General features: G+C 39.5%; 5 protein-coding genes across 5 annotated transcripts; all 5 read right to left on the bottom strand.

The window, feature by feature from the left end:
- Positions 1–980: 980 nt before the first annotated feature.
- On the bottom strand, positions 981–6,040 carry LOC101312538 (phospholipase D beta 1-like). The gene is made up of 11 exons (XM_004298687.1): positions 5,108–6,040; positions 4,632–4,745; positions 4,074–4,268; positions 3,330–3,638; positions 3,162–3,230; positions 2,880–3,027; positions 2,275–2,423; positions 1,822–1,992; positions 1,527–1,724; positions 1,073–1,331; positions 981–1,021 (listed from the first exon to the last, which is right to left on the bottom strand). Exons 1-11 carry the CDS (start codon positions 6,038–6,040, stop codon positions 981–983), a joined length of 2,586 nt encoding a protein of 861 aa, XP_004298735.1.
- Positions 6,041–6,943: 903 nt separating this feature from the next.
- Positions 6,944–7,750, bottom strand: LOC101294566 (phospholipase D gamma 2-like). Its single transcript, XM_004300697.1, has 2 exons — positions 7,395–7,750; positions 6,944–7,312 (listed from the first exon to the last, which is right to left on the bottom strand). The coding sequence occupies exons 1-2, from the start codon at positions 7,539–7,541 to the stop codon at positions 6,944–6,946; spliced, it is 516 nt and encodes a 171-aa protein (XP_004300745.1). The 5' UTR covers positions 7,542–7,750.
- Positions 7,751–8,481: 731 nt separating this feature from the next.
- LOC101296860 lies at positions 8,482–10,354 on the bottom strand. Its single transcript, XM_004298719.1, has 2 exons — positions 8,872–10,354; positions 8,482–8,626 (listed from the first exon to the last, which is right to left on the bottom strand). Exons 1-2 carry the CDS (start codon positions 10,191–10,193, stop codon positions 8,599–8,601), a joined length of 1,350 nt encoding a protein of 449 aa, XP_004298767.1. The 5' UTR covers positions 10,194–10,354; the 3' UTR covers positions 8,482–8,598.
- On the bottom strand, positions 10,237–12,609 carry LOC101294271 (TMV resistance protein N-like). The gene is made up of 4 exons (XM_004300696.1): positions 11,861–12,609; positions 10,661–11,781; positions 10,434–10,543; positions 10,237–10,326 (listed from the first exon to the last, which is right to left on the bottom strand). Exons 1-4 carry the CDS (start codon positions 12,607–12,609, stop codon positions 10,237–10,239), a joined length of 2,070 nt encoding a protein of 689 aa, XP_004300744.1.
- Positions 12,610–12,805: 196 nt separating this feature from the next.
- On the bottom strand, positions 12,806–19,040 carry LOC101313411 (phospholipase D beta 1-like). Its single transcript, XM_004298690.1, has 12 exons — positions 18,927–19,040; positions 18,711–18,794; positions 17,515–18,603; positions 16,812–16,925; positions 16,088–16,282; positions 15,394–15,639; positions 15,237–15,305; positions 14,998–15,145; positions 14,455–14,603; positions 13,809–14,000; positions 13,507–13,704; positions 12,806–13,324 (listed from the first exon to the last, which is right to left on the bottom strand). Exons 3-12 carry the CDS (start codon positions 18,436–18,438, stop codon positions 12,878–12,880), a joined length of 2,682 nt encoding a protein of 893 aa, XP_004298738.1. The 5' UTR covers positions 18,439–18,603; positions 18,711–18,794; positions 18,927–19,040; the 3' UTR covers positions 12,806–12,877.
- Between the last annotated feature and the right edge of the window lie 53 nt (positions 19,041–19,093).

The raw sequence follows: 19,093 nt of genomic DNA, 5'->3' as shown, positions 1-19,093 counted from the left end.
GTATTGTAAGGGAATGAAAGCTAGTAAGAGAAAGATGATGCACTACTCTCGGGTGAGCAACTAATGGATTGAATCAACTAAAAGCAAAGAGAAAATAGAATGAAATATAGAATCTAAGGTGTGTGCCGCTCTTATATATATAAGCATCAATCCTTGAACTATATGGAAAGAAGTATTAATCCTAACTAGACTTGGAAAAGACTTTTAACCATTTCTAAAACTTATTACCGAATCCTACTAATACTTGGAAAATGCTCGTCTCCTATTCGTGAAAGGAAAAAGCATTTCCTACTCCTAATAATTGTAGAACATCCGATGCCTATATAAAAACACTCCTTCCATTTTAGGCTCTGCAATTCTTCCCTGATTCTTCAAGATGCCGTCTTCAAATTTCGACTTCCTTTTCCACATCTTCATCTCTGACGTCGCCGGCAATAAAGACTCCACCACCCCAGAATCCAGTCGGAAAAGGAAACTCCGAGACGATCATCAAATGAGCGTCTCGTTTATGTGGAACGTTTTCAGAAAGTGCTACTGCTCCGACGACCGATCAAGGCGGGTCGTCAACCTCGATTTCCTAACGGCCGAGTTTAAAGATCTCAAGTACCAGCTGTTCACCTTCGTCGACGAGGACGACATCGGCGTCATCGATCAGATGATCACCAAAATTGGCCGTCCACTTTACGGTGGCGCCAAGTTTGAGGAGGTTAACGAGATGGTGCACCAGGTACGACAAGCCGTTGTTAAAGCTTTCCGAACCGGACCTCGCCGGGAGAAGCTTGACGTCATGGTCACTGTCCAGAACCAAGTCGGAATGCCGGTTGATGAATATGAAGAAGTTCTCCGAGACTTGTAATGTTAAGGGTTAAATAGTGATCACAAATTCACAATTAGAGTTTAAGTGGTTTTAGTTTTACCTTAAATTGTACAAAATTACAAGGATGATTGAAAGAAGGAAAGTTACTAAACTTCGATCAGAATCAGATTGTGAGATTTTCTTGCATGGCTCTGAATGATATCCCTCTCCCACTAATACTAGTGATCCCTAGACTCTTCCCTATGTCGCCGAGACTCCCCAATATGTAGCCACCAATGTCTGGAAATGCTGCACACCCCGGAAGAGGCTCCACCTTTCCAGTTGGACTAACTTCAACCGGATATTTCAGGAGGTGACCCTTCATGTCTGTGACTTCATCGGCTATGTATTGACTCCAGTTCTGCTCACTCAAAGTCCTTACTCTTTGGACACATTCAAGACTCTCTGGCTGCTTGAAACATTCTTCAACAAGTCCTATATGCTCTGCCCACAGTGACATTCTATATCCATATACCTGCAATCACACATGGGTTACCAATTTACTTTCGTACACAATCCATAAAATTGTATGCTCTAAGCGTCTAACAGTCTATATTGGTTGAAGTTCTAAGAATGGATTATCATTTCATCATGTGCAAGATACTTCTATGAGTTCTATCGGCTTCAAAGACACACACACACACGCACACACACAGTTTTCACATATTACCTTTCCATGTGGACTTGAGAGTTTTCTTGCCCAAGTATGATGAGGCTGATAAGCCCCCATTGCTATTTCAGTATCTCGGGGACCTTCCATGGATCGCTGATTGATATTTGCAGATCCAATTATGACATATTCATCATCCACTATCATTCCTTTAGAATGAACATAGATCATAAAGCGCCGACTCTTCTGAGAAAGTGTCTAGATAACCACAGAAACAATTGAAGTATATTAGAAAACATAGTTTCTGGAATAGAGGAAAATATCTGCTTAACAGAATGCAATTAATGGAACATACATAAGGAGTGTTTGCTTCACTTAGATTACTTGCAGCAGAATTGTTTTCTCCATTCTCACGATTCCCCAGGCAAAAGAAATTCAGATAGTCTTGTGGACAGTACGTGTTTTCATGTCCAACATCTTTTAAAGCCTTGTAAATCATTTCATACATCATTTGCATTGTTTTATGCTGCACAAAGGTTAACATCCGGTGAAAATATGCACCCCATAAGGTCATGTTTGTGTTACAGCATTGGTGTTAGACGACAATCAAACTGAATTATGATCCATACCAATTGTTAGAAGATAATTTGTTGTACTTATGATAAGTTGAACTAAATTTGGATTTGACACATGCTTCATAAGGAGAAAAGAGATACAGCTAGCTCCAAAAGAGGAGGTTCATCGTAGCATCTGCAGAAACTAGCAAACAGGCCTACAGTAATAACAGATATAAATTGTAACTATTTACCTGCCAAAGGAGAATTCGTTGAATAGGAACGCTTGTAGGATCACCTTCTGGCCACATGGGTATAACAATATACACAGAAAACTTCTCATTTGCTTTGATTTTATTCACGATTTTCAGAGCAATTTCCATTGGTATCAAGTTGTTTGCACCTGCAGATAAAGGCATTATACGCATTATTGCTGATATCTCTAGGATGATAGAAGCATAGTTTATACAAGTTTAATACAGTTACTTGTCTCTTTGTGCCTTCTTGAAACACTTCAACCAAGATGGGCACAAGGTAAAAACATTAGCAAAATCTTTAGTTGGTGCTCAATGTAGAAGATACCACATCCTGATCCTGAATATACTAACCAATCGTAATACTCTTGAGTCTAATAAAACCAAACATTCATCATCTAATCAACAAATACCCATCTGACTTCATGCTTTCGCATTTGTGATTACAATATAAAGCTGACTCTGAATATGACTCAGTTTATGAAGTAACCGGATGAGCATCATATTAATGACACGAATGAAACGAGAAAGGGAACATTGACAGACGTAATGAACCATCTCTAGTTCATTTCCCAAAATGCTGCTGCGAAGGTTAGAGTTCTTACCTAAATTATTGTATGAGTTCCAATTATATGATGATCCAAGAAAGTACTGGTTCTCTATGTAAATAAAATGTTGAGCTGCACGGATTGCTTTCACATAAGCTGCATGTATACTCATGTCTATCAGCACATTTTTCCCACAAACCAGGTTCTGTTATGGCAGAGAGAGAGAGAGAGAGAGAGAGAGAGAGAGAGAGAGAGAGTTGGTGATCTATTAGCAATTCAGCACAAAGTATGTGGTATAACTTATCAAAGTGCAAAGTTAGAAAACAAAGTTTCTCTTACCATGCTTGTCGCATCTTTGGGGTCTTCGGGAAATCCCTTCGCTGAATTAGAATCAATTGAGCGGAAAACCTACAATATTGTTCATGAAATGGTCAACAAATAACTATGCATATAGATTCAAGAAAAAACAAGGATATTAGCTGATTGACAGAATGACATCGAACATACCTGAACATCCCAAGCTTCTATATCATCCTCACTCAAGCGAGACACCTCTGTCATCCCAATAAGTTCAGGAATTTTCTCAATCTTAAGTAATGCATCATCAACATCACCATCTTCTTGTGTTTCTAGTTTATGAAGCCCTCGTGCTTTCAGCTTTTGAAGCCCTCGTTCCTTCAGTTTATGAAGACCATGTGGTTTTGAAGCCATCCCCCAACGCTGCTCAAAGTTGGTGAGGATGTCATAAGCAGCTGGACCATCAATTTTACTGTGCAAATCATGCCATGGCTCCCTTGGACACCCAATAACAGGCTTCTGTTTATGAATAGAAAACAAGGGGATTACAAGGTGAAAATGAAGAAAAGATATCCTTGTGATAATATTTGTTACTGTAGAAATCCAACATCAAGGTCATCACTTATACTTTCGTGAGAAATCTGCTGATAAAATAGCAAAATTGTACTAGATGCTTCATATAGGATCGTAAAAGTGTGGTAAACACTTGAGAAAGATTGGCCAGTGCTTAGGTATTCTAAATTATCAACACTGTATTATAAATATATTAGGCATCTAATCCTGGACACTGCTTAGGTATTGTGTGGTTTTCAAACAGAACATTTTATAGCACTTAGTAGAGTAATGCATGAGCCTTGTCTAATTAGACTGCATAACCCAGAAGAGTACACTTCTCAGGTAAAGAACAGCAAATATATGTACTACAGCATGGTAGAAACTGAATACAATGGTTACCGAGAAAGTAGGGTTATGATTGTCATCCTTGTGCACTGTTTGTAACGTCCTAAAGATAGGATGCTCTGGAGTATCATAACGTCCCCGACATAAATCGAGACCTCCAACAAATGCGATGATCTTTCTCTTAGAATGACCAGCATCAGTATCCACAAGCACAGTTTTCTGATGATGGGTATAGATTATTCCAGCTTCCTATAACCAAATACAAATATCAGAAGGTTCAAAGCAAGAACTAGTTAGAAAATTATGCATGAGAAGAGAACAAATGACTTTCTTTTGATGTTAACAGCACAGGACAAGATAAACCAGATATGTCCCAGAAGTATAACGGTGAACAAGGACATGTAAAAAAGAGACATTCTTTGCACACATTAGCCAGAAAACATTTAACATAGTGGCACATTACTACACAGACCATTCAACCTACACTTAAAGTTGGTCAGTTGTCAGCCATATGAAATGTTAGTTCTTATTTCTTGTAAATAGATTTCAGCACCACACTGTAAAAAGTTTGTAAAGAAAGAAAGGCAAACAAGGAAAGACATTCTACCAAACCTGCTTTTTGGCCCAGGTACCCTCTCCAGCAGATCGAGGGCAAAGAAGCACTTGGACTGAAGAGTTTTTGAAGAAACGTCGAAGTTCCTCATCATCTGTTTTCATGAGCCCTCCCTACACATCATAGAATAATATCTGGTGAAATAAGATATATTGAATGCTGATTTGAGTAGTGATGAGTAATTCAGTGACAAACGAACACTGGAACTGATAAAGAAAGGATAAATCTTGTCAGTTCAGCCAAAAACATAGCCTTTGTATCACATTCATTACTAAGGAAAATAATAGGGGAAGAAAATACCAATTAGATAATCAAAAATAGCTTTTCCATAGCTACAAGTACCAATCAGTACTGGTTCACCCGATGACAACTTATCAGATAGGCAAAGGCATTTATGATTTGAGAGACTTAACAATGACAGATAGTAACTTGTACAATCAAGTACTTAATATACAAAAATCACCTTAAGCTTTACCTTTATAGATCCCATAATATCCCTTGAAGTTGGATCATCCCATACAAGCAGCAGCACTCTCACACCTTCCTGTGACTTGTTCTTAAGAAGATCCCCTAATGTGCAATTTGATGCACCATGATTATCCCGAACCAAAGTAACTTTGTGGTACAATGACCACCCAGTAATGTATATCAAGCGACGCGCCTGATTTATTGCATCAAATATGTCTTGCCAACAATTTCCATGCTTATACTCAAGACCACCATCAAGCTCAAACTTGGGAAGGCAACCATCAGGAACATGAGCATCTTGATACAGAGTTACTTTACCACCTCTCCTAAGAGGAAAGTAAGTACCAGGGACCCCTTGATGATCAGGATCTGAACCTATCCCACGATTATAAAAGGTCAACTTTTCAAATGAGGTATACTGAATTGATAAGCTCAAAACAACTCCAGGCATACAGATATGACCGGTGGAGTTAAGAATAGGGAAGGTTCCCTCAATTTTAAAACCAGCGTATAACTCTTCAACTGGGATACCCACAGAACCTATGATCTGAGATCCCACCATATCATTATGCTTCACAACAAAATGCACTTCTGAAGCATAGTGCGCGACCGGAACATCAAAATGCTGCTTCCAAACCGGGTTCTGATTATTACTAATCACAAAGGTCCTCCCAACTACAGCACCTGACAGTGCAATTGTAACATAGGGAGCACTGGTTGTTGTTTTGCTACTTCTCCCAGGCACTTTCGCAATGACACGCCCCATATGCTTATGCAAACCCTCCATGGCAGGAAGGTTCTTGGCCTCATTGACACATATAACTAGGGCCCCATGTAGCAAAAGCTTCAATGCACCACTCTCAAATGGCACAACTTGTTGCCCCTGCGCATGGCCTGAGCCTCCAAATGACAGCGATTCCTTATAACCCAGATTGGCCATCAAAGAATACCTCTAACCTCTTCAAAGAAGTTGAACTAATACTAGATTTGCAAACAAATCTCAATGAAATTCAATTTCAACACTAACCCGAAATCCAATAAAGGCCCAAACTTTCGGGGTATGTGCAAAAACCCAGTTCACATAGACCCCAAAATGTCCTGTTGCTCAACACTGAAGCAAGTAAAGCTATCAAATGGGTGGTACACAGATATGGTGGAGTTCTGGAAAACCAGAGAGAGTTGGCCAAAACTGAAATGATAGGCACCAAACATGTAATGGGTGTTGACAATGCAGAAGATGCTAAGCTTGAGACCATTAATATAATTAAAGGAATCCAAAGAACAACACTTGAGCTGTCAGAGTGGACTAGCAATGGAACACGAAGACGAAGACCCAGAAGCAGCATTGTTCAATTAACAGACACAAAACAAGTGGGAGTAGTTGAAATGAATAGCATGCAAAACAAGGTACAACTAGGCAAGTTGCTTATATCTATAATCTCCTTTCGATCGAAGAATGGAAACCCCAGAATGGACCAAGTCTTCTGTACCAAATGAGCAAGAGGAAGACGAAGACTTAGGCGCGTGGTTATCAGTATGAGGAGAAAACAAGAAATTTGGGCTGGACGAAATTTGGGCGCGTGGTTATCTGTATAATTTTCGCGAAAGATAAGCGAATCGAGCTTTTAGTGGGCTAGGCCGAGCTGGAAGATCCCACCTTAAGAAGGAAAGAAAAAGAAAAAGAAACTCACGATTCAATGATTATTACAATAAAACATCTTCAATACACGACTGACATATTTCTACACACATATATGAATAGTTAAGAAGTTAAGATTAGAAAACATAATATAAAAACATAGGAGGTCAAATATATGAACAAAGGTAAAAGAAATGAACAAAATCACATGATAGAGCAGGTGGTGACATTTTCTCTCTTCTTCCATGGGAATGGTAATTCCCACGGCACAAACCTTCTGATCCCTAGAATGTTCCTTATGTCGCCGGGACTCCCCAATATGTATCCATTGACGTCTGGAAAGTCTGTACACCCGGAAAGAGCCATCACATTTCCGAATTGATCAACTTCAATAGGATATCTCAGGAGGTGACGACCGTTCATGTCCGTCACTTCATCAGCTACGTATTGGCTCCAGTTCTGCTCACTCAGAGTCCTTACCCTTCGGACACAGTCAAGACTCTCTGGCTGCTTGAAACATTCTTCAACAAGTCCTATGTGCTCTTGCCACAGTGACATTCTATATCCATATACCTGCAATCAGACATTTCAAGCAAATTCAAATTAACATATTGGTTAAAATTCTTCTCAAGGGTATATCATTTGATCGATTTACCTTTCCCCGTGGACGTGAGAGCTTTCTTGCCCAAGTATGATGAGGCTGATATGCTCCCATTGCTATTTCAGTATCTCGGGTACCTTCCATGGATCGCTGATCGATATTTGCAGATCCAATTATGACATATTCATCGTCCACTATCATTCACAACGAGAAAAAAAAAAAAGGCCACGATGCTCCGATCTTTGCGGAGCGGTTTGGCAATACGAGTCTGGATTGGGTTTCGCCGATCTGGAATTGAGTTGAGTCTTTGCAAGGAAGCTAGGTCGTCAGAAACAACGACGGCAGATGGACGGGGACGCCGGGCTGCGGTGGTTCAACGGATAAGTTTGGGTTCCAAATTGATTAAGGTTGTTCGCGGCTCGAGCTGTGGTGTTGGCGTTTGTTGGGCAGGAGGGAGGTGGCTTGGGAGGTGGTCGTTGGCGAAGTCAATTTCCTTCGTTGGGAGGTTAACTTTTACCTAGGTTTGGGCTCGGATTCGGGCCGGGTCTTCAAGCTTGGGTTTGGGCTCAAATCTAAGACTGGTCAAGATTGGGCTTAGGTTGATGGTCCTGGGTTCCAAGCTAAGAAGGCTAATTTTGCAGCTAGGTTGATGGCTCGCCCTAATGCTAAGGGTAGGGGCATCACTTAGGCCTCGGGCGTCTATGCCTGAGCATCAGATGTACTTTTTTTGTTTAATTCTTAAGTTTGTTAGGTATATATCAATTGAGGTCTTAAGCAGCTAATATTATGTTCTATGGAATTAGGTAATAAAATTTTTATCATTTTCTTTTGAGCCTATGTGTAATTAGTAAAAGTACATGTTTTGGTGCTTGTAAACCTCCCTTAACACTGTGGAGAATGGCATTTTGATGTACTGTCTTTTGGTCATTGGTTAAGCAATATAGGTTATCCTTTTCAAAAAGAAAAAGAAAAAAAAAAGAAATGTTCTTCTGGTGTACCCTCTTTGCTCTAGTTTGGGTTTTTTTTTTTTTTTCCGTAGTGTTCTCTCTAGTTTAGAGTCCTGTTGTTCAAATTGCTGTGTCATTGTGTCAAACCCCAAGTTACTTTTTTAAATACCCTCTTAATCAAAAGTTTCCAACATAAAGATTGCAGGCCAATGCAAGACTAAGAGATAATAATAGCATTCATACAGCTAACTGAGTAATCTTGTTCTGGGACTACTGAACATCTCTTTTTTCCTAGTGCAGCAGCAGCTCTCTTATAGCTGATTATGCATTTCCTTCCACCTGACAAGTCATTTTGAAATGAAAAGAAGTAAATAAGTCACCAATTTAATTAGGAGGTGTTTCATCAATGTTTACACTTCAATACTTCACTTCTCTGACTGGAAATAGAGTATTAGACAATGCTTAAATGACTGGAAAGACATTTGGGATTGCTGGAGAAACGACTCAGAAGAGGAAGAAAAAGACTCAGGAACAGAAAAAAATAAATAAATAAATAAATGTTTGAAATTTATGACAACACGTACCTTTTCACTAGAGAACTCAAATGGTGTTGATCATTGAAGTGAATTTGCTTCTTACTGAAGTGGAAGTTTGCATAATATGAAAACTTGATGCAGTTCTCCACGTACAAGTATTCCAATGAAGGGCACCGACACCGAGTTTCAATATTACCACTTTCAGTGCAGAACCTTGTGAGCACCGGAAGATCAATCAAAGCTAATCTCTTCAACGCCGGAAGTGTAATCTCGCTGTTCAAGCTATTGCTTGCTTCAATGACTCTGTCCAAGCGAGGACACTGCTCTATGCAAAGGTCTTCCAACTGAAAAAGACATTTAGCAACGTCTATTGTGAAGAGGCTTTTCAGTTCCTTGCACTCGCAGATTGCCAAAACTTTTAGATTCTGGAAGATTGCATGCGGAGCAGGACCGTTGCATATTCTTACTAGTTCTTCTAGAGCACACAATCTCATCTCCCTCAATTTCCTCAAGAAAATCTTCTCTGAATCAACACCCCCTTCATCAGATCCAAAAACATATTTCATTCTGTCCAGATGTACACAAATGATTTTTTCCAGATTTTGTAATCTCGGCAACAATGTCAATGGTAAAAGTGCATTCACCAAGCTATGACATGTTTGCACTTTCAATAACTTGAGCTTGCGTAGGGACCCAGGTGGTAGCTCACCAACACACAACTCCTCGAGGGAATATAAGCAGTGCAGATGCAAATCTTCCAAGTTCTCAAATACCGGTTTATTTGAAACCCGTCTCATTGTGTTGATTATCTCTTTCAAGTTCTTATGGTGCCCGTTCACAGAGAGATATTTCAGCACAAATAATCTGCCATGGTCATATTCCCCAACAAGGTCATTCAAATCATCGCAATTTGTGTACTCTAGCCGCTCCACTTTCGCTGTCACAACGCTGATAAACCAATCCGGTAAGCTATTGATTGTTGTGTCAAGAGTCAAGGTTCTTGAAAAACCATCATATCGAGGGAGCAACACGTCCCTGCTGATGCATATATCAAATTCTACCCAATTCGGGTTGAAGTACTCAACACTTTGAGGCAAGCATGTAGCATCAGATATGTAAACTTCCAAAATGTTTAAATCCAGCAAACTAGTCAACTCATCAAAGTTAGCGTTGGTTTCTTCAGATGCATCCTCAATTTTACTTCCCCACTTCCCAAATTGAAACTTCATGTGCAGTTCTTCCAATCTACACAACTTCGATAACACTTTAGATGGGATTGTTTCAAGATATCTACCAGTGACGTCCAACTTCCTCAGACTGGTCAAATTTCCTATTTGTTTTGGTAAATTCTTAAGAGGAAGTTCTCTCATACTAAGAATCTCAAGTTTCTTAAGATTTCCTAAGACAGATATCTCACTTAAATTGCTGCAAAAATCCAAATTCAAAGCTTGGAGGCTGGTTAGGAAACTGAATGACTGAGGTAGTGACGAAATACTGGTGAAGCTAAGATCAAAGACCCTTAGCGCACTAGGACTTTGAAGAAAGGTTTCTGGAATGTCACATATACCAGCATTACTTTGTAGTAACAAAATTTGGAGCTTTGAACATACCAAATATTCAGGAAGCTTGTGAAGCTTGTTTCTCATTAGTGAGATTATTGAGTAGCCTTCATGAGTATCAATTGGACAATCCCAGTGCCAGGAATGGGTCCAAGTCAATCCTAAGAGTGCGAAATTGTTAGCCACAAATAAAATAGAATTTGTGATGGTTAAAAAAGGAAAAATAAATAAATAATAATAATAAAATCTAAAGGGCTGCAGTGGCATTACTGGCATACCTTGCGACCATACTGCCTCTGCGTCTGGCCACTCCTCTAGCTCACAACCAGCTTTTACTAAAAGCCCATCGCCTTCCTCGGACAATGCCAGATTTCGAATGTCATCGGTCGTCCTTACACATCCCTCCTTTGTACCCTCCAGAAGTAATCTAGAAGCTTTGAGGTACTTAACCACAGAATGTGCTCTATCTCTGGCTTCTTGCATTGAATCATATTGAAACAAACCTATTCCAATCCCATACTTGAGCAACTTCTCAATTGGGATATCATAATTTTCTGGGAATAAGCAGCATAGCAAGAAGCATGACTTGGCATCATCAGATTCCAGTGAGTGATATGTATCCTCCAATGAATGAAAAGAGCCCTTCTCAGCTTCAAGGTTGAAGGCTTGAGCTGCTTCATTCCATTCGTCCAAGCCTCCAAATTCCCTTGCAACTGCTTCATTCCATTCATCCCGGTATTTATCTCCAAGTGACCTTGCAGCTGCTTTTATTGCTCTTGGGAGACCTCTGCATTCTTGAGCTACCTTCCTCTCTTCATCATAGGAATTTGCAGATTCATCAAAAGACTTCCCCGAGGTCTCTTTGAGTAACTTCCAAGAATCTTCATCTGATAGAATATTGAGAGCGATCTGGGCATGACACCCCATAGAATGGCAGACGTTGCTGTTCCTTGTGATGATTACAACTTTAGAGTAACAGTTTTGAAGCTCATGGTGACCGGGAATTCCAATGCCTGAGAGTTCAAAACTCTCCCAAATGTCGTCCAAGATTATAAGCATCCTATCTCCTCTCTTGATCCCCTCCTTCAGGCCCAATGAATCTGCTAGCGTGCCTTGAATTTCTTGCAAGTCAGGGCTTTTGGATATGACAACCATAATCACACGATCAAAAAGCCCATCTTTCTCAGCTTGTGCACCAACATGTTTGACCATAGTCGTCTTTCCAACGCCAGCTACTCCATGCACCCCAAGGACAGTGACTTGATCATCTTTTAACACCTTCATGACCTCATCCATGACTTGCCCTGTCGCTTCAAATGTTCCAAAAGTTCTGGTGGGTGCTTGAAGTACTTTTTCCAACAAATGTTTCACAATGTCATCGATTAGTTCTACCTCCGTCCTACAAGGAAGAAGGGTTCAAAATAATCTTCATCCAAATAATAAATTGAAAGTACCAAGTATTGTAAACATATGCTTACGGAAAAGTGTTTGAATTCCACCCAGAGATTCCTGCCACTCCTTTTAATGCAGCTCTCCACTGGTTCGTCTTCTCAATGTCTTGTCTAGCTTCATGCTTGACGAAAGCTTCACCAAAACTGGTCTCTTTCTTTTGATATCGTACAACAGCGGGATCCAACTGATAAAAAATTGGGAGAATTGTGTCCTTACCCTCCATGCATTGAAAAATCTTTGTAAGTTCATCCAAACACCATGCAGAATCAGCATACTTCTCGGAAAACACAATAATCGCAAACCTTGATTCTTCGATTGCCCTTAGGAGATTTGAAGCAATAACAGTCCCTTTTTTCAGTTGCGCGTCATCCTTGAAAGTTTTAATCGCTCTGGTTTTTTGCAATTCACGGTATAAATAGGCGATAAAACCCTTTCGAGTATCTTCCCCCCTGAAACTCAAAAACACATCATACTTCACCCGATGATCTCCCACAGCTGGTGAAGGTGGAGACGTAGAGGGGACAGGTATCTCTTCTTCAAGATGATTTTCATCGGTGTTTTGTGTTTCGTGACCCAAATGGGTGACAAAACCCCTATGATTGTCCTCTCCCCTGGTATTCAAAAACTCATCATTTTTTTGCCCAATAACTGGTGATGTAGATGGGAGGGCTACCCCTTTTTCAAAGTGGTCTTCATCCCTGAATGTTCTACTTATTCCTGTGCTTTCCAATTCATGGTCTGAATGGGCTACAATACCCCTGCGAGCGTCTTCCATCCCGAAACCTGAAAGCACATCATTCTTCACAGGAGCTGGCTCAGGCTGGGGAGCTGGTAAGAGATGTGGATGATTTTAGGGTGGTGGTCAGGACACTGAAATACAACAAAATCTAAACGGATTCTCAATAACAGTCAAGCAACCAACAAATGTATTCACAGTGCTGGAAACAACCAAAATGTATAGTGATTTAAATGACGCTAACAAGTGAAGTGTCATCGAACTTAGAAGTCATAAGTGTTACTTGTGACATTTTACTCCTACATAGTTATGAGAGTTTAGGCTTCCTGTTGGAAAGTGTAGTAATAATAATTCTAGAAAAAGATTCTAGCTGGAGATACCTCCAACAAATCACCAAACAGAGAGACAGAGCTGATAATAACTTACAAGCCATGGACCGAACATCTCCTGTTGTTTCAAAATCTCCTGTCAACTCTGTAAACTGAACGTCAGAACTCCCCAATATGTAGCCGCCAACATCTGGAAATGCTGCGCATCCCGGAAGAGGCTCCACCTTGCCGGTTGGACTAACTTCAACCGGATATTTCAGGAGGTGACCCTTCATGTCTGTGACTTCATCGGCTATGTATTGACTCCAGTTCTGCTCACTCAAAGTCCTTACTCTTTGGACACATTCAAGACTCTCTGGCTGCTTGAAACATTTTTCAACAAGTCCTATATGCTCTGCCCACAGTGACATTCTATATCCATATACCTGCAATCACACATGGGTTACCAATTAACTTTCGTACACAATCCATAAAATTGTATGCTCTGGCGTCTAACAGTCTATATTGGTTGGAGTTCTAAGAATGAATTATCATTTCATCATGTGCAAGATACTTCTATGAGTTCTATCGGCTTCAAAGACACACACACACAGTTTTCACATGTTACCTTTCCATGTGGACTTGAGAGTTTTCTTGCCCAAGTATGATGAGGCTGATAAGCCCCCATTGCTATTTCAGTATCTCGGGTACCTTCCATGGATCGCTGATTGATATTTGCAGATCCAATTATGACATATTCATCGTCCACTATCATTCCTTTTGAATGAACATAAATCATAAAGCGCCGGTTCTTCCGAGTGAGTGCCTGGGTTACCAAAACCAGCACAATTTTTTTTTTAGTATATGGGATTCTAGATGAGAGAATACAAGATATCTACTGGAGACTTGAGATAAGTATGAGGGACTTACTTGAGGAGTGTTTGCTTCTTTTTTGTTTGCTTCATTTAATTTTTTTGCAGAAGAACTTTCTTCACCACTTGGTTTCTCACGATTACCGAGGCAAAAGAAATTCAAATAGTCTTGGGGACAATATCTATTGTGAAGTCCAGCCTCCAGTAGAGCCTTGTAAATCATTTCATACATCATTTGCATTGTTTTATGCTGCAGTAACAAAGCAAGACAACAGGTGAAAAACAAGCAGCAATAGGCTCATGAATTCTGTTTGACAGCACTACGTCTGAACAGTAATCATTCCAACATGTCAGAAACCAAAAGTGGATATTTTTAAAGATAAGTTGAATTAAGTTTGGAATCAGCAGATACTTTACTAGGACACCAAGAGCTTCATTTGTACAGTATTCATTCTCAAAAATTTTAATTGATAGGAATCAAGGCTTATTGAAATTGAAAGATGCAAAGCAGAAAATGTAAAACGCAGCAGAGAGCTTTGGACTACATCTTGTATTTCTGATTAATATGAACAGTGTACATCTCTTGCTATTTCTAGGGTAGGGATTAATAATCTGTGTTTAACATTTTGAATTCTGAAAAGTCTCAATTGAACAATAGTTCATTAAAATCTACAACCTGCATTATTTTATGGTAACTAGATTACCTGCCAAAAGAGAATTCGTTGAATAGGAGTGCTAGTAGGAACACCTTCCGGCCACATGGGGATAACAATATACACAGCAAACCTCTCATTTGCTTTAATTTTATTCACAATTTTGAGAGCAATTTCCATTGGTATTAAATTGTTTGCACCTGCACATAAAGGCATTATCACCATTATCAGTATGACGATAAATCAGTTGGAAAGACGATAAGATAGGATCTAACAAATAATGCAAATGACATTCGCAGACTATCTTCTTGTCATCAAGGATTTGTTATTGATCTCTTCTTAAAAAATTAAAGAGATTCACATTTTGGAGGTGGGTGGAAGCTACACTACTAGGGCCTCAGTATAATTTAGTTCCCAGAACGTTAAAAGGTCCTGTCAGTCTGGGAGATTCAATCACATTCAGCATATAACGCAACTACAAGACTGGAAAATAAGGAAAGTATACTGTGTGTTCCTACATCAGGAATACTGACATGTTTCCACCACTTTTATTTCCTTTGTCAGTCCCCTGCTACTAACGTTAAGAGTTCTCACCTAAATCATTGTACAAGGTCCAATTATATGATGATCCAAGGAAGTACTGGTTTTCTATGTAAATGAAATGTTGAGCAGTGCGGATTGCTTTGACATATGCGGCATGTATACTCATGTCTATCAAAACATTTTTCCCACACACCAGGTTCTGTTGCACGTAGGGAGACATAAACCATCAATGATATAAATTTGAAATTAGAGCATAGTGCACATTAGTTAAGAACTAAAGTTTCTCTTACCATGCTCGAAGCATCTTTTGGGTTTTCTGGAAATCCTCTCACAGAAGTGGAATCAATTGAACGAAAAACCTTCAATTGTTCAGAAACAGTCAACACTTTACCATACATATAATACTCATTAAACAACTCCGAAATAGCTGATTGTCATCCAGTATACCTGAGCGTCCCAAGCTTCTAGATCATCCTCACTCGGTTGAGGAAGATCTGCCATCCCCATAATTTCAGGGATCCTCTCAATCTTGAGTAATGCATCTTCATGTGCTTTTAGATTCTGAATCCCACGTGGGTTTGAAGCTTTTAACCAACGCTCCTGAAAATTGGCGAGGATATCGTATGCTGCTGGACCTTCAATTTTACTGTGCAAATCATGCCATGGCTGCCTTGGACAACCAACAACACGGTCCTGTTTGTGTTAAAAAGCAAACGGGCTAAAAGGTCAAACACGAAAACAATATAGATAATCATAATGGAGATCTAATCATCAAGGTTATCCCAATCTTTGTTATCAGCTACGAAACCAATATCAAAACTAAAGTAGATCTGTAGAATCACAAAACTATGAGATATATTTAAGAAAGATTCGCCAATGGTCGGTGTAACCCCCTAAATCCTAGAGCTATTATCATCCATTTTTGTGAATATATCTGATCATGTCCTCATTTGTGAATAGCCAAGTCAATCAATTACAAGTTAAGGTTAGCATTTAAACCAGGTACATGCTTAGTTGCTTTATGTTCAACAAATAACATTTTCTAGCCACCATTCCTGGCCAGTAACAAATGAGTCTTATCACATAAGATGGCTTAAACAAGAGCATCCTACAACAAAGCAGAAATATATAAGATGCTTACCGAAAAAGTAGGGTTATGATTATCATCCATGTGGACTGTCTGTAAAGTCCTAAATATAGGATGCTCTGGAGTATCGTAGCGTCCCAGGCACAGATCCAGACCCCCAACAAATGCAATTATCTTTCTTCTAAACTGACCTGCATCAGCATCAACAATCACTGTTTTCTGATGGTGGGTATAGATTGTTCCTACTTCCTGTAACCAAATACAAAACCAAGAGATGCGAAGCAAGAATTATTCAGAAATTATATAAGTATACACTATACAGACAAAGAAACTATATGCAACCGCTGAGTCTCTCCTGGAGTACACAGCACATGCAAACATAAATCAAAGATTTGTGTATGTGCCTATAGTTTCAAAGAACAGATCAGAATTCTGGGACCAGTGAAAAAGAAAAACTTGTAAGCAGATTTTAGCATGAAAACAAAATGCACGGTGGCATATATCATTTCACATCAATAAAATAAGGTTAATTCTGCCATATGAAATGTTGATATTCTGAATAATACTATCAACATGTCAAGAGACCTCAAAGGGAAAACTCTTCCTAGTCCTCCAAATTTAAGAGTAACTTTTATGCCTGGAACAGATCAAGACCATCAAGATTCTCCTGTGTTGATTTGAATTTCTTTAATTTTCTAGTATTGTAGTTAGATAAGTAAATGACATTTCAACCACGTCAAGCTAAAAGGTACAAACAAACAAGAACAATTTGTCAAACCTGTTTCTTGACCCAGCTACCCTTTCCAGCTGATCGAGGGCAAAGTAGCACTTGGACTAAAGAATGCTTGAAGAAACGGCGAGTTTCCTCAACTTTGGTTTGCATGATTCCATCCTACATATTACGCAGTATCAACATCTAGTGAAATATGAAATGATAAATGAATAGCCAATGGAGAAACAAAATATTAGTCTTCTAGAGTATTAATTTAAGTAAAACACAGGATCAGGCAAATGAAGCATAAGCTTTTGTGCATAGAGGATAAAAATGATCAGTATGAATGACAGAGAATGAATATAGGCTGGAAAATAAAATCAAATTTGTATGCACTTCACTTTGGGTCGCTTCTGCTATGACATTATCAAAAATTAGCCAACTGCTTCACCTTTATCATGTTTGCCAAAAACAAAGCCAACAAGAAAGCATGGAATATATGGCATTTGAAAACCTACAGGAATGCTTTCCCATGGCTAAAAGTATTGATCATCATCATTACATTCTAAGAAAGGGATATATCAGATATGCAAAGGCGTTTTGAGAGCCCAACATCAGGCCAAATATAACTTAATTGTTCAACAAAAGCACAGAAATCAGAGCAACCATATCTGTGAAAAGATAATATAACATTGACACTTGAACCAAAAGTATGTTACAGTGCAGGAAAATCACACAAGGAAATATATTATATCTTCTAAGGGCTTACCGTTTTATATCCCATAATGCTGGTAGAAGTTGGATCCTCCCAAACAAGAAGCAGCACTCTCACACCTTCCTGCGACTTGATCTTAAGAAGATCACCTAACATGCAATCTGTTCTACCATCCCGGAGCAACCTAACTTTGTGGTACACTGACCATCCCACAATGTATATCAAATGACGAGCCTGACTTATTGCATCAAATATGTCTTGCCAACAACTCCCATGCTCATACTCAACATTGTCGTCAAGCTTGATACTCGGAAGGCAACCATCAGGCACATGAGCATCTTGATATAAAGTAACCTTACCGCCTCTCCTAACAGGAAAGTAAGTGCCAGGAACCCCTTGGTGATCAGGATCCAAACCTACCCCATTATTATGAAAGGTCAATTTCTCAATAGGGATATACTGAATCGACAAACTCAAAGCAGCTCCAGGCTTACAAGGCTTCCCATTGGAACCAAGAATCGGATAAGTCCCCTCAACTTTCATGCCGGAATATATCTGCTCAACTGGGATTGCCACAACACCTATGAGCTGTGAACCCACATCACTATCTTTCACAACAAAACGCACCTGTGAAGCATAATGCGCAACCAGAACATCAAAATGCTGCTCCCAAACAGGATTCTCACTATTACTAATCACAAAGGTCCTCCCAACCACAGCACCTGCAACTGAAACCGTCACATACGGATCACTAGTGATCTTGTTGCTGCCTGTCCCAGGCAATCTGGCAACAATATTTGCTAGAGTCTTGTGAAACGCATCCATGTTAGGAAGGTTCTTGGCCTCATTGACACATATAACCAGGGACCCATGTAGCAAAAGCTTCAATGCGCCACTCTCAAATGGCACAACTTGTTGCCCCTGCGCATGGCCTGAGCCTCCAAATGACAGCGATTCCTTATAACCCAGATTGGCCATCAGAGTATACCTCTCACCTCTTCAAAGAAGTTGAACTAAGAACAAAACTCTAGATACCAGACTACTAACTGTTAGACAGCCTCAATCTGATTCTCCTGTCTTAAAGTATTCATAGGCTGTTTTGATTCAGTGCTTTAAATGCATATCAATTTATATCTGCAGTAACTGTAGATTCAATATTAGCTTAATGGTAGCATGTAAACAGAAGTAGATATTCTATATATGTGTATACTTGCAAACAAATCTCAATGAAATTCAGTTTCAACACTAACCCGAAATCCAATAAAGGCCCAAACTTTCAGGGTATGTGCAAAAACCCAGTTCACATAGACCCCAAAATTTCCTGTTGCTCAACACTGAAGCAAGTAAAGCTGTCAAATGGGTGGTACACAGATATGGTGGAGTTCTGGAAAACCAGAGAGTTGGCCAAAACTGAAATGATAGGCACCAAACATGTAATGGGTGTTGAAAACGCAAAAGATGCTAACCTTGAGACCATTAATGAAAGGAATCCAAAGAACAACACTTGAGCTGTCAGAGTGGAGTAGCAATGGAACACGAAGACGAAGACCCAGAAGCAGTATTGTTAAATTAACAGACACAAAACAAGTGGGAGTAGTTGAAATGTAAAGTATGCGAAAAGAAGGTACAACTA

Source organism: Fragaria vesca, linkage group LG5 (genome assembly GCF_000184155.1).
Source record: "Fragaria vesca subsp. vesca linkage group LG5, FraVesHawaii_1.0, whole genome shotgun sequence".
Taxonomy (NCBI): domain Eukaryota; kingdom Viridiplantae; phylum Streptophyta; class Magnoliopsida; order Rosales; family Rosaceae; genus Fragaria; species Fragaria vesca.
Note: the sequence above shows the minus strand (reverse complement) of the source record. Positions and strands in the feature narration are given on the sequence as shown.

What these genes read in the sequence shown, in the direction of transcription:
- LOC101312538 (XM_004298687.1), bottom strand. Translation starts at nt 6,040, where the DNA reads ATGGCCAATCTGGGTTATAAGGAATCGCTGTCATTTGGAGGCTCAGGC. An exon ending in ATATTATGGGATCTATAAAG is followed by an intron (nt 4,746 to 5,107) that starts GTAAAGCTTAAG and finishes TATGATGTGTAG; the next exon opens with GGAGGGCTCATGAAAACAGA. An exon ending in GAACTCATACAATAATTTAG is followed by an intron (nt 2,424 to 2,879) that starts GTAAGAACTCTA and finishes CTTTATCTGCAG; the next exon opens with GTGCAAACAACTTGATACCA.
- LOC101294566 (XM_004300697.1), bottom strand. Translation starts at nt 7,541, where the DNA reads ATGATAGTGGACGATGAATATGTCATAATTGGATCTGCAAATATCGAT. An exon ending in TCTCACGTCCACGGGGAAAG is followed by an intron (nt 7,313 to 7,394) that starts GTAAATCGATCA and finishes GTCTGATTGCAG; the next exon opens with GTATATGGATATAGAATGTC.
- LOC101296860 (XM_004298719.1), bottom strand. Translation starts at nt 10,193, where the DNA reads ATGAGAGAACTTCCTCTTAAGAATTTACCAAAACAAATAGGAAATTTG. An exon ending in TTGAGTTCTCTAGTGAAAAG is followed by an intron (nt 8,627 to 8,871) that starts GTACGTGTTGTC and finishes ATGACTTGTCAG; the next exon opens with GTGGAAGGAAATGCATAATC.
- LOC101294271 (XM_004300696.1), bottom strand. Translation starts at nt 12,609, where the DNA reads ATGGAAGACGCTCGCAGGGGTATTGTAGCCCATTCAGACCATGAATTG. An exon ending in AGAGGCAGTATGGTCGCAAG is followed by an intron (nt 10,544 to 10,660) that starts GTATGCCAGTAA and finishes TCGCACTCTTAG; the next exon opens with GATTGACTTGGACCCATTCC. An exon ending in ACAAGCTTCCTGAATATTTG is followed by an intron (nt 10,327 to 10,433) that starts GTATGTTCAAAG and finishes CTTTGATCTTAG; the next exon opens with CTTCACCAGTATTTCGTCAC.
- LOC101313411 (XM_004298690.1), bottom strand. Translation starts at nt 18,438, where the DNA reads ATGGCCAATCTGGGTTATAAGGAATCGCTGTCATTTGGAGGCTCAGGC. An exon ending in ATCATAACCCTACTTTTTCG is followed by an intron (nt 15,640 to 16,087) that starts GTAAGCATCTTA and finishes TAACACAAACAG; the next exon opens with GACCGTGTTGTTGGTTGTCC. An exon ending in AAGAAGCAAACACTCCTCAA is followed by an intron (nt 13,705 to 13,808) that starts GTAAGTCCCTCA and finishes TTGGTAACCCAG; the next exon opens with GCACTCACTCGGAAGAACCG.